Source organism: Sprattus sprattus (assembly GCF_963457725.1).
Source record: "Sprattus sprattus genome assembly, chromosome: 10".
NCBI classification, from domain to species: domain Eukaryota; kingdom Metazoa; phylum Chordata; class Actinopteri; order Clupeiformes; family Clupeidae; genus Sprattus; species Sprattus sprattus.
Genome location: NC_137908.1, coordinates 21,458,020 through 21,472,042, shown reverse-complemented (window position 1 = coordinate 21,472,042; position 14,023 = coordinate 21,458,020). Strand labels below are relative to the sequence as shown.

The 14,023-nt window shown below is 39.5% G+C and overlaps 1 protein-coding gene across 1 annotated transcript in view; it reads left to right on the top strand.

Moving 5' to 3' along the window:
• cenpp (centromere protein P) overlaps positions 1–14,023 on the top strand; it is a gene marked incomplete at both ends in the record, with an annotated part of 87,207 nt that overhangs the window by 477 nt on the left and 72,707 nt on the right. The window contains 6 exon segments of the mRNA XM_080846032.1: positions 2,592–2,636; positions 2,638–2,659; positions 3,445–3,586; positions 3,676–3,824; positions 4,378–4,466; positions 4,943–5,031. Coding sequence (XP_080702158.1) covers positions 2,592–2,636; positions 2,638–2,659; positions 3,445–3,586; positions 3,676–3,824; positions 4,378–4,466; positions 4,943–5,031 — 536 coding nt within the window.

The window sequence follows — 14,023 nt, the reverse complement described above, 5'->3', positions numbered from 1 at the left end:
GGTTTTCAAAAAACCCGCTAATTTCTATTGAATAATTCATTATAGAAAATAAAGCGTTAAAAAGTAACGCAGATTCATTTCATGTTTGCCCCCTGTTCCCATATGTTTGTCTGCATCGCTCGGGGGCGACCGTTTTGTAATGGATGTAGTGGCCAGCCTGCGTTTCGGTAGTTGTTGCTATTTCTCCCATGCTTGTTATTGGAGCTATTATCAATATAGCTATATAGTTGGTCAGCCTCATCTTGGAATGATTTGTATTGTATACATCACCTCGGGCTCGTTTGGTCTAATCTGACGTTACTTAAATGAGTTAGCCTTCTAGTTTTAGACAAACTGTGTGATTGGGATAATCAGGAATTAAGCACATGTGTTCTTCATTAATAAAGTGAATTGATCTGTTTGTCATTAATGTGTCGTGAACATCACACTGCCAAGCAGGCCCGTAGAGATTACCCCCGCAGCCCCCGCACCGCGGGGGGGCCTCGCAGGGGTGGGCCCCCACCAATTTTTTTTTAAATTTACATTACATGGGATGCACACTATGGTCTCATAGTCTTGTCGGTGTTTCCAGAGTTGATATAGAAATAAAGAAAAACATTTATAAATGAGCTTTCTTTTTTAGCCAGGTTAGTGTTGACATATAGGTCAGAAGCAGGGGCGTAACTATAGGAGGTGCTGCAGCTCGGCCGGTGGGGTGCCCAAAGACATACATACTGTACATCTCTTGATGGGCCCCCCTCCAGTACTGCGTCAAATTGTTGACTCACAGATATGCTTGTGTTGAAACTGAACTGTTTATATTATATTGGCAGTGTCTAATGCTATATGTTCTCTTAAAAGGCAAACTTATCTCCATCATGGTTTTTATAACTCATTGAGGAAAGGTAGCAATTTATAACAAAATCATATGCTTATCCGACATACACTATAGAAACTATCAAAAAAATATTCAATGAAATGAATAAGTTCTTATTTTCTTTGGTATTTGAGTGATAAGAAATTATGATTGCTGGGTAATATGTATGTTGTCCAATTGTCAAGTCTCTATTTGATCATGTGACAATACAATACGCTATAGTTTAACCAATTTGAAGGTCACGACAACCTATTTCATTAAGCACAACTTTAGCAATTAAATTGGATCATTTTGGCTTTTTAACTAGCCCGTCAACTAGTCTCCAGCCTACGACTAGCAGCAGTGCTGAAGTTTAGCTGGAATCAGCATCGCTGCCCTCAGTGGTGTGTCAGCAACCGGTAATCAACAGGAAACCTACGGCTATTGTGGTAGATATACATTTCAAGATAGCCTACAATCATTATGGTAGGGTAGGATTACTAGGTTACAAGTTGGGTACAAAAGGGTCACTCTTAGTATTACTCATCATTATAAGAAATGTTCCCATTGAGAATCAAACAAGACTTAGTTCATTTTGTACACACCAATCACTTCTGATATATGTAAGGTTGATTCATTAAACACTATTTATATCGATAACCAACATCTTTGATGCTCTTTTTTTAAACCCGGGTGCGGAAGTAGTTTTTTTTTTTTTTTTTTTGCGTTCGGGAGGGGGGGGCGTCTCAGGGTTATTCTGCAGGGGGGCCTCACACGTTTGGGGCCCAAGGCTTGTTTGCTTTGCCACGTCAATGGCAAATCTGACGGATTGTAAAATGCTTTTCATGGCAAACTGATAGATGCAATCATGCAACCAATGCATGCATGTAATTCATTAGATTAATTTTTTAATTGCTTGACAGCCCATATCAAATGTTCCCTTCTTTGGCCTCAAATGTATTGAAAATTGAGACATAAATGATGAGACTACTTTCAGCAGATTCAGTGTATCACAAATGGCTGCAGAAAATACTGGAATTTTCATGTAGGCTAAATGTGTTGACTGGTTATGTTCAAAGATTTAATAAAAAAATAAATAAAAAACCTTGAACAAAAGATAAAGGACAGGGAGAACCCAAAGTAACAATAAGTAACGACAGTAAATACCTATTTGAGTGGGATACATCTCACCTACCACAAAGCAAATGTCACCTCTTTCAACAACTGCAATTGGTTACACTTCGTCAGCAAATGGAACATATCCAAATAAAAATAGCTCACCAAATCCGACAAGCAGACTTGACTAAAACGTAATGAGGGCATTGTAAGTGTTTTCACAGCATTGATACAGTTAACTTAAGTAAACATATTGATTACCCAAGGATTTGATGGCCGCAATCTGTTGCATAGTGTTTTAGGTGCTAAAGCTGTAACGTTACATTTCATAAGAGACTGCAGGATGTAAATAAAGACTCATATACCACATACTGCTTGAGGCAAGTGACACAATGTAGTCAGTCATTTTTCTGCTTTATGATATCAGTAGCATCATCTTTATTATTACGAGACAAGACAACAGTTTGTTACAAAAGGTTTTACATTGGTTTTCTACTGGCATTGTTTTCGCTCACACCTTCTGGTCGACTTCCACACTCCATTCAATATTAACAATTACAAGATGGTATTTACTCGCATTAGCCAACGACTGTGAAAAACCTGTTCTCTAACATGCTTAAATTGCACTTTTTCTTCATAGCTCGCAGAACGTGAGGAAGTAAGGAATCCGTTGTCATCTTTATCGTTTATCTTTACCTGGGACAAAAGGTCAGTTGATCAGTACCAAAAACAGATTACAGCTATTGAAATCCATGCTTCATACTAATGACATGTGCTTCATGCCATTTTAAATGTGGCCAGGTGGGGCCAGTACTTTTTCGTGTTGCCTCAATGCAATAGTCAGCAACACAGGCAATCATTAAATGTAACACACATGCAGTTTGAATCCATGAGTTTGCTGATGTTCATTTTTGGATTGAACATTACTTCATCTTCTTAAATCGACATGCCACTCCTGATGTGTTTGTATAATTCTGAAGCAGCCTTAGATAATATTCTGCTTTCTATAAAATGTGTAGTTCCAGGGTTTTTATTGTAACGTTATTCAGATTTTCACGTTCTTGTGCCGAATTCTTTCTCAAGACTCAGACTCCCCTGGCTAGCAATAGCATACAATTTGATAACATTAACGTTACGTAGGCCTAACTTATTGTCTCTTGTCTGTTTAGTGACATCCGAAAAGATAGCTTTATGTGAACTGTAAAGTGAAGAGTGGCGTTTAAGCATGCCTCTCTAGCTATAATAGAATCACTAAAAGCTTCAGGAGACACATTATGCTGATTAGGGGTTGGCATTCGACACAAGACTTCGGCTGGAATATGTAAACGAAAGCAATAAATCACCTGAAACAGATAACGATGCATAGAACATGAATATTGTCGTAGAATCATCACCATAGTGGGTTTGTAGTGTATTTTTTTTTGCTCGTTTGTTATTTTGGTCAATTCTGTGTTTTCAAATGTACTAAGTTGTAGTGTTCCATTGTATATTAGTTACCTGGGCAGAAAGAATGGAGGAAGAATATGAAACTGAAATACATCAACTGTGTGACGAAATTGCTGTGTTGGAGGCTGAGAAAGAAAGCATTGAGAGAGAAGTATCCATGCAGTATGGACAATATCTATACAATGTATTGTAAGTATTGTATTTTCCTCAAATAATGATTGACTGTGAAGGAAATTATAGCTAAATCTTATAATTGAGTGTTACTGACTTCATCTCAGGGGTGCTATTGAGGAGGATGATAGAAGGAGCAGGAAAGACACTTCAAAGCTAATGGACGATATTGAAAAGATGGAGAAGAACCTTGCCAGGCAGACGAGACTCAACGGAATCACGTTAACAGCATGCTGTGTGAAGACCATTGAGAAAAGTATGTTTTTTTGTGTGTCTCAAGATTAATTAATTTATTCATGGTTTAAATAGCCCAACAGTATCAACAGAGTTAAGTTATTGCACATATATAGCACTATTTGTAAACCTACTTTATCACATCATTATCATTCAAACGCCTCCAACCAACTCTCCTCTGTGCAAGAGAGAAGTCTCCTTTGAGTGTACAAAGCATGTTCAGATTTGTGCAGTATTTTGGCACAAGGTTAGATTATATTTGTATTCTGCTTATTTTTATCTAGTGTAGTGGTTTTCTACTGGAGAAGAATAGCCTCTGTCCATTGGCAGTGTGACCTCCTATTTACCATCTATGAACATTCATTTCAAAAGAGGACTAATATATCATGGTTAAGTAAGTCACTAACAGTCTCACCATGTCCGTAGAGTGAATCAGGTGTCGGTTACAAAAGAAAACATGCAATCATTAATTTTTACTCTTTCCCTCCAACCATTCCATTCTTGGAGGTGGAAGGTGGAAGATCATGTTGGAAATGTTGTTTTCAATGTCCAAACGCTCTCATTTCGTTTTTAAGGTAAATCCAAAGTTGTGCAACAACTTCGACTCATGGGTCACTGCCACCGCCTTTCTTTCCAAGTTCAATTTGAGATCATTGAGACACAGGTAATCCATCTGACTTTGATCTGCTGGCATGATATGTTCTTTACTGAGATTTTAGATGATGGTGTTAAGGATGTTTTTGTTTGTATTCGTTTGTCTTTTCTTTTAGTATGGCTGCAGCTTTTTGTTAGACTACATTTCTGCTGGTCTTCTCATTAACACTAGAGGGCATTGTAGAACTGTTTTCAGTGTAGTTATCTAGCCATAGTGGTCATTTTGCAACTCCCTGTATACTGCTGGTTTGTGATCGATCATGCATTATTGCTTTAAATTACTCTTCATGCAACACATTTCCACAGTTTTTAGTTAAGAATTTCTCAACACTGTAAGGTAATGGTTACTGCAAGGGTGTAATAAACCTTAATGTTGACAAGATTGACAAGATGGAAAAATCACTTTGGTAATACAACAGCCTAATTATGAATGGAATGTATTGATCTGAATCTTTGTTGGAGGTTAATGCAATATTACATTTATAGGGAGAGGACACTCTCATCAGGAAAGTGATGAATCTCAACATTGTGATGGATGGCAATGAGCTCAAGGACATCACCTCAGTTGTGTCTAGGTAATAACAGCAGTTAAATAACATTTTCCCTGGATGTGTTTGTGCATAATTCTAACTTTCTCATAACTATACATTCAAAATACAAAACCACAAAAGAAAATCAAAACACCTCACTATACCACATTCTATAGATTCAATATAAATAAACAAATTACGGTTTACACTAATATGGTTGCTCCAAAATAATACTATATTAAGCAGCATCATGTCATGTTGTCTTTGCCTTTCTTCAAACTGATATGTACATGTATGCCAGGAATGTCTTGAAGACCTGGCAATCAGATTCTATGTTGGCAGACCCATTTAAAAACATTCATGAGCATTGAGTCAGTGGCAAAAACAAGCGGTTTACTTTGACGTGCTGGCTTGCCCCATAGGATTCTATTGTAAAGCAGCTTTGTGGTTGGAGGTTTTTGCGTTCTAGCTCAGTACTGGACCAATTTCGTTCAGTATTTGCCTCTAGTACAGGGGTCGGGAACCTTTTTTGCCTGGAGAGCCACTTTTGCCCCATTTTTTTAAATCTCAGAAGAGCCACAAAAAGACGGTTACAAGAAAAAGTTTGGATATTTTACTAACCGTTACTTTTACTCAACACAGTTTTTTTAAATACATTTTCTACACGTTTTAAAAGTTATGGTACTACTAACTTGAAATGTAAATGGCAATGGGAAATGACAGAAGTTAACAACGTTACAATGTAACAACGACATGAAACTAGAAAATGCATTTCCTCAAGGAAATACCAGTGCATGAAATGCAAAAGTTAAGAAAGAACGAATAAAAGAAAGAAAAGTGGAAGAAGGAAGGAAGAAAGGAAAGAACAGTAAAAGAAGGAAAGAAGAGTGGAAGAAAGAAAGAAGAAAGGAAAGAAGAGTGAAGAAAGGAAAGAAGAGTGGAAGAAGGGAAGAAGAAATAAAAGAAGTGTAAAAGAAAGAAAGAAGAGTGGAAGAAGGGAAGAAGAAATAAAAGAAGTGTAAAAGAAAGAAAGAAGAGTGGAAGAAGGGAAGAAGAAAAAGAAAGAAGAGTGGAAGAAGGAAGGAAGAGTGGAAGAAGGGAAGAAGAAAGGAAAGAAGAGTGGAAGAAGGAAGGAAGAGTGGAAGAAGGAAAGAAGAAATAAAAGAAGTGTAAAAGAAAGAAAGAAGAGTGGAAGAAGGGAAGAAGAAAAAGAAAGAAGAGTGGAAGAAGGAAGGAAGAGTGGAAGAAGGGAAGTAGAAAGGAAAGAAGAGTGGAAGAAGGAAAGAAGAAAGGAAAGAAGAGTGGAAGAAGGAAAGAAGAGTGGAAGAAGGAAAGAAGAAAGGAAAGAAGAGTGAAGAAAGAAAAGAAGAGTGGAAGAAGGGAAGAAGAGTCAAAGTAGGAAAGAAGAAAAGAAAGAAGAGTGAAAGAAGGAAAGAAGAAAGAAAAGAAGAGTGGTAGAAGGAAAGAAGAAAGGAAAGAGTGAACAAGAGTGGCTCTGGATAAAGACAGTAAAGAGAGAGTGAAACTATTGAAAGAAGGAGAGAAAAAAGAGTGAAGCAGAGAGATGGAGTGTGAGAGAAAGTAGAGTGAGAGGGATAGAGAGAAAGAAGGAGAGAGAATTCATATTCCTAGTTATACAGTTGAATGGAGAGGGACAGAGAGAAGAGGAGCCTTGGAACCTTGGCGCAGGTGTCAGTGAAGCACAGATGCAAGCCAGTTTAATGACCCTATTATGATGTCATAATGGCCCGATGTAAGTCAATGGGAAAATTTAGATTCGTTTTTCTTTAATATCTTAAAAAGTATAAAGTTTAGAAAAGTTAAAAAATACATAGCATAATTGTCCCTTACAAGACCTACGCGACAAAGTTTGAACGAAGTTTCTAAGTTAAGCGGTTCGAGCTGAATTAATCGCAGAAAAAGGTACGCGGAATAAGAACTAGAAAATGCATTTCCTGAAGGAAATACCAGTGCATGAAATGCAAAAGTTAGGAAAGGAAGAAGAAAAGAAAGAAGAGTGAAAGAAGGAAAGAAGAAAGGAAAAAAGAGTGGAAGAAGGAAAGAAGAGTGAAGAAGAGTGAAGAAAGGAGAGAAGAGAGGATGAAGGAAAGAAGAGTGAAAGAAGGAAAGAAGAAAAGAAAGAAGAGTGAAGAAAGGAAAGAAGAGTGGAAGAAGAAAAGAAAGAAGAGTGGAAGAAAGGAAAGAAGAGTGAAAGAAGGAAATAATAGTTGAAGAAGGAAAGAAGAAAGGAAAGAAGAGTGAAAGAAGGAAAGAAGAAAGGAGAGTGAAGAAAGGAAAGAAAAGTGAAAGAAGGAAAGAAGAGCGGAAGAAGGAAAGAAGAAAGGAAAGAAGAGTGGGAGAAGGAAAGAAGAGTGAACAAGAGTGAAAGAGAAAAAGAGAGTGAAAATATTGAAAAAAGGAGATAAAAATGGAGTGAAGAAGAGAGATTGAGTGTGAGAGAAAGTAGACTGAGAGGGATAGAGGGAAAGATGGAGAGATGGAGAGAAAAAAAAGTAGAGAATGGAAGGTGTCTAAATGTTCCTAGTTACAGTTAAATTGAGAGGGACAGAGAAGAGGTTCCTTGGATTTGGCGCAGGTGTCAGTGAAGCACAGGTGCAAGCCAGTTTAAAGACCCTATTATGATGTCATAATGGCCCAATGTTAGCCAATGGGAACATTTTGATTCGTTTTTATTTAATATCTTAAAAAGTATAAAGTTTAGAAAAGGGAAAAATACATAGCATAAGTGTCCTTTACAAGACCTACGCGACTAAGTTTGAATGAAGTTTCTACGTTAAGCGGTTCGGGCTGAATTAATCGCAGAAAAAAAGAAGAGACAGAGAAGAGGTTCCGTGGATTTGGCGCAGGTGTCAGTGAAGCACTGGTGCAAGCCAGTTTAAAGACCCTATTATGATGTCATAATGGCCCAATGTAAGTCAATGGGAAAATTTAGATTCGTTTTTATTTAATATCTTAAAAAGTATAAAGTTTAGAAAAGTGAAAAATACATAGCATAAGTGTCCTTTACAAGACCTACGCAACAAAGTTTGAATGAAGTTTCTACGTTAAGCGGTTCGGGCTGAATTAGTTGCAGAAAAAGGTGAGAAGAATAACTAGAAAATGCATTTCCTGAAGGAAATACCAGTGCATGAAATGCAAAAGTTAGGAAAGGAAGAAGAAAAGAAGAGTGAAAGAAGAAAAGAAGAAAGGAAAGAAGAGTGAAGAAAGGAGAGAAGAGAGGATGAAGGAAAGAAGAGTGAAAGAAGGAAAGAAGAAAAGAAAGAAGAGTGAGGAAAGGAAAGAAAAGAAGAGTGGAAGAAGAAAAGAAAGAAGAGTGAAGAAAGGAAAGAAGAGTGAAAGAAGGAAATCATAGTTGAAGAAGGAAAGAAGAAAGGAAAGAAGAGTGAAAGAAGGAAAGAAGAAAGGAGAGTGAAGAAAGGAAAGAAAAGTGAAAGAAGGAAAGAAGAGTGGAAGAAGGAAAGAAGAGTGGAAAAAGGAAAGAAGAGTGAACAAGAGTGAAAGAGAAAAAGAGAGTGAAAATATTGAAAAAAGGAGATAAAAATGGAGTGAAGAAGAGAGATTGAGTGTGAGAGAAAGTAGACTGAGAGGGATAGAGAGAAAGATGGAGAGATGGAGAGAGAAAAAAGTAGAGAATGGAAGGTGTCTTAATGTTCCTAGTTACAGTTAAATTGAGAGGGACAGAGAAGAGGTTCCTTGGATTTGGTGCAGGTGTCAGTGAAGCACAGGTGTAAGCCAGTGTAAAGACCCTATTATGATGTCATGATGGCCCGATGTAAGTCAATGGGAAAATTTAGATTCGTTTTTATTTAATATCTTAAAAAGTATAAAGTTTAGAAAAGTGAAAAATACATAGCATAAGTGTCCTTTACAAGACCTACGCGACAAAGTTTGAATGAAGTTTCTACGTTAAGCGGTTTGGGCTGAATTAATCGCAGAAAAAGGTAAGAAGAAGAAGAAGAAAATGCCTAGGAATAACAATACAGGGCATTTCATTCAATTCAATTCAATTCAATTTTATTTGTATAGCGCCATAACAATACAATTGCCTCTCGGCGCTTAACAGAGCCCAGAGCCTGAACCCCCTTAGTGCATGCACAACGGCAACAGGGGCAAGAAAAAACTCCCTGTTAGGCAGGAAGAAACCTTGAGCAGAACCACGGCACATAAGGGGGGACCCATCTGCTTGAGGTCGGCCGGGTGGAGACAGGAAGGTGGGACAGGGGGAAGGGGGGAAGGGGAAGGGTAGTGTGGCAGAAGGGGAAAGGAAGCAACAGGGGCAATACACAGCCAGCATTTGGTCACTGGACATATGTGTACATACATCTGGTGGTAAATACATGATACAGACAAGACCAGATTACTGTGGCAATAGGGTTACTGTTACAGGGGTAGGGGATGTAGGGACAGAGAAACATTTCGGTGGAGGCAATAATGTATATTGTACATAAATGCTAGCATAGGGTATTGGGTAGAGTAGGTGTACGGCAATGCAGTGGCAGTGGGTGCGGTTGGCCGAGGGTTTCTCTAGGTAGACCAGGTAGAGAGACTACGTGCAGAGTGGTGGGGGTGGGGAGGGAAAGTTCCACATCCATCAGCGATTGGAACACGCCTGGCTCCGGGGAGGCAGTGGACCTTGCAGGGGCCGCTTGTTGAAGGGGGGGGTGTGGACATCTCGGACCATGGAGCTGCCGATGACCAGGGTGGGGGTCGTCACATCCAGCAGGAGAAGTCGTCAAGGGGATGATGACTGAGTTGAGGGCCCAGGATGGGGAGCAGGGCGGCGTGGGCGATGCTGGTGTTGCTCTGGAGCCGGTCTGCAGGGGCGTTTCGGGGCGGGCTGAGGAGGGGAGTAATCAGGCCCAGGAGCCTCCTCCTGATCCATCTAACAAACAGGAAATGACGAATCAGTCTGCAGGTCTGTTAGTCGGGAATCAGCACGAACAAACACACAGATGAATCATTTCACCAACCAGGGACATGTCATCTGTGTGTCGGTTTGCCTGTTGCATATTGCAATACTTAGATATGTTTAGTTTTTCTGGCATTGAACATTTTGTTTTTTGTTGTGATCTGTTTGCCGGGGCCGTACATGCATCCACTCGGCAAACAGGAAACACATTTGATGTTGCGGTACTAAATTACAAGTAGGAATTTAGATTTGTTTTTTGTTGTGATCTGTTTGCCGGGGCCGTACATGCATCCACTCGGCAAACAGGAAAGACATTTGATGTTGCGGTACTAAATTACAAGTAGTAATTTCATTTGTTTTTTGTTGTGATCTGTTTGCCGGGGCCGTACATGCATCCACTCGGCAAACAGGAAACACATATGATGTTGCGGTACTAAATTACAAGTAGTAATTTAATTTGTTTTTTGTTGTGATCTGTTTGCCGGGGCCGTACATGCATCCACTCGGCAAACAGTAAACACATTTGATGTTGCGGTACTAAATGCAAGTAATATTTGAATTTGTGTTCGGATATGTCTGGGTGGCTGGTACAGCAGGTGATTGGTTTGTTGGCGCGGTTACTTTTGGCTATATGATGCACTAAAGAGGAATGTCTTAAGTCTTGATTTGAATATAGGCACGGTGTCTGCAGCTCTGATGGAGGCAGGGAGATTGTTCCAGAGGAGAGGAGCTTGGTAGCTAAATGCTCTCCCTCCTATTGTGGTCTTTGATATTCTTGGAATTACCAGGAGGCCTGCACTCTGGGAACGGAGCAGCCTTGGAGGGCAATAGGGGACGACTAATTCCTTGAGGTAGTTTGGAGCCAGATCGTTTAGGGCTTTATATGTTAGCAGGAGTACTTTGAAGTCGATTCTACTTTTAACGGGGAGCCAGTGCAAAGAAGCGAGTACCGGTGAGATGTGTTCATATTTTTTAGTTCTGGTGAGTGTACGAGCAGCAGCGTTCTGTATAAGTTGGAGGCTCTTTATTGTGTTGATGCTGCATCCGGACAGGAGAGCATTACAATAATCGAGGCGGGAAGTAATAAATGCGTGGATTAGTTTTTCTGCATCTTGGAGGGATAGGACCTTTCTAATTCTGGCAATATTGCGTAAATGAAAAAATGATGTCTTTGAGATCTGTTTTATGTGTGAGTCAAGTAGGAGGTCTTGGTTGATAGTTACACCAAGGTTTTTGATGTTAGTGTTGGGTGTTGGGAAGCCATTGAGTGTGGGTAAATGGGTAGATAGTGTAGTTCTCAGTTGATCGGGGCCTACAAGCATAACCTCAGTTTTATCAGAGTTGAGGAGCAGGAAGTTGCTAGTCATCCAAGATTTTACATCATGGAGGCAAGCTTCTATCTTGGGTAGATGTACAATTTCATCAGGTTTCATTGATAGGTAGAGTTGGGTGTCGTCAGCATAGCAATGGAAGTTAATGCCATGTTTCCTTATGACAGCACCTAAGGGTAGCATATAGAGGGAAAAAAGCAGTGGTCCAAGGACAGAGCCTTGTGGGACACCGTAGCTTACTCTGGTGTGATTTGACGACTTCTCATGGACATGAACAAATTGATGGCGATCAGAGAGGTAAGATCTAAACCAAGATAGGGCACAACCTTTGATGCCAACGTGATGTTCAAGTCTCTGTAACAGGATCAGATGATCTATAGTGTCGAAAGCAGCACTAAGGTCTAGGAGAACTAATATTGAGGTGCACCCATGATCAGATGCGATTAGTAGGTCATTTAAGACTTTGACTAAGGCCGTTTCAGTACTGTGGTGGGCCCTAAAACCGGATTGGAGGGTTTCTTCAATTTTATTTTGATGTAGAAAAGAAGTAAGTCGCTTAGCAACTAGTTTTTCAAGTATTTTTGACAGAAAAGGAAGGTTAGATATGGGTCTATAGTTAGCGAGATTATCGGGATCAAGGTTAGGTTTTTTAAGAGATGGTTTTATCACTGCTATTTTGAAAGATTGTGGGACGTAGCCTGAGATAAGTGAGTTATTCATTACATTGAGCAATGTCTCACTTAGTAAGGGAAGTGCATGTTTAAGTAATTTTGTGGGGATAGGATCTAGTAGGCACGTTGATGATTTAGATGAGAGGATCAGGGAGTTTAATTCAGGGAGGTCGGTGGGTGCGAAGAATTCAAGGATAGCACCCGGTTGAAGTGGTGTTACCTTGGCGCATGTTGGAAGGGGTGTAGGGTCACAGAGGGGGAGAAAGCTTTGGATTTGTTCTCTTATTTTAAGGATTTTATTATTGAAAAAGGTCATGAAATCATTACCACTAAAGATGATGGGAACCGAATGTTCGATTGTGTTGCGGTTTTTTGTTAGCCTAGAAATAGTGTTAAATAAGAACTTTGGGTTGTTTTTATTACTATCAATCAATGAAGAATAGTAAGCTGATTTCGCCTCAGAGAGTACACGTTTATATCTTAGGAGACTATCCTTCCACGCCATGAGAAATACCTCAAGTTTGGTGGAGTACCATTTTTTTTCTAGTTTTCGTGTGGTTCGTTTGAGTGCACGAGTCTGATCAGTGTACCATGGGGCTAGTTTTTTCAGTTTTCTTAATCTCTTTTTCAGTGGTGCAACAGCGTCGAGGGTTGAATGCAACGCATGCGTGACGCCTTCAGTAAATAGGTCGATATAAGGTGGGGAAGTGCATATGCCATTTACTTTGCCAGCGGTAGGAGCTGAAGTGAGGGCGACGGGTAGTTTTGATATAAATTCCGCAGTAGCCCTGTCGGATAGACAGCGGCTGTAGAAGTGTGTAATTTCCGATGTTGGACGGAGTTCTAATTTCATATTAAATGTAATTAGGTGGTGGTCCGAGAGGGTAGTATTTTGGGGTAGAGCTATAGGGCGGTCAATTTCTAGGCCATGTGTTAATACAAGGTCAATGGTGTGATTATGGTAGTGAGTTGGTGTGTTTACATGCTGTGAGAACCCGATAGAGTCTATCAGTGATTGGAATGCAATTGTAAGGCTATTATTTTCATTATCCATGTGGATATTAAAATCTCCCACTATCAGGATTTTATCCGAATTAACAATCAGGGTGGATAGGAAATCGGAAAATTCGGATAAGAATTCAGTGTAGGGACCTGGTGGTCTATATAGTGTCACAAGAGTGACCGGATTAGTGGCTTTTGAGTTGGGATGCATAAGATGAAGTACGAGGACTTCAAATGATGCAAATTTAAATTTAGGTCTTGGGGAAATGCATAGATTAGCGAGGGAAATTGTAGCAACTCCACATTTCATGCACTGTAATAAGAAGAAGAAGCCTAGGAATAACAATACAGGGCATTTCATGCACTGTAATAAGAAGAAGAAGCCTAGGAATAACAATACAGGGCATTTCATGCACTGTAAAAAGAAGAAGAAAATGCCTAGGAATAACAATACAGGGCATTTCATGCACTGTAATAAAAAGCCTAGGAATAACAATACAGGGCATTTCATGCACTGTAATAAGAAGCCTAGGAATAACAGTAATGGGCATTTCATGCACTGTAATAAGAAGAAAAAGCCTAGGAATAACAATACAGACGGAGGAGAATCGTTATGTACTGGGGAGGCTGATATCGTGCATAACGCTCTGTGGGAAGTGCGAACTTTGAGAAGATGTGCGAGGGCGACACCAGGCTAAAAAGATACAACGATTCTGTGAGTCAAACTTTCTTTTTTTTTTGGAGCTGATGGAAATGTTTTGTTCATTTAGCAGCATGTTTTGTTGCTGTTATCTGTTTCAGTTGTGCCTTTTGCTTCATTTTGTATGCCACACGTGTGCCACAAGCTTAATAAAATAATGCAAGTTATTAGCGCTATGTGTCTGTCTAATCTTTTTTAATTTTTTGCAATCATTTTACTTTAATGCTGTATTATAGGCAACATCTTTGTGTCGCGCTGAGCGCTAAAGCATGTGAAATGTATTTGAAATAGGATTTTTGCTCCCTGCTGGCACTCAAAATGTAGCCCATAGTTTATCTTACTGGTCTATATAGGCCTACTGCATATAATAATCAGATACCTCTATTATTAAGACGATGATATG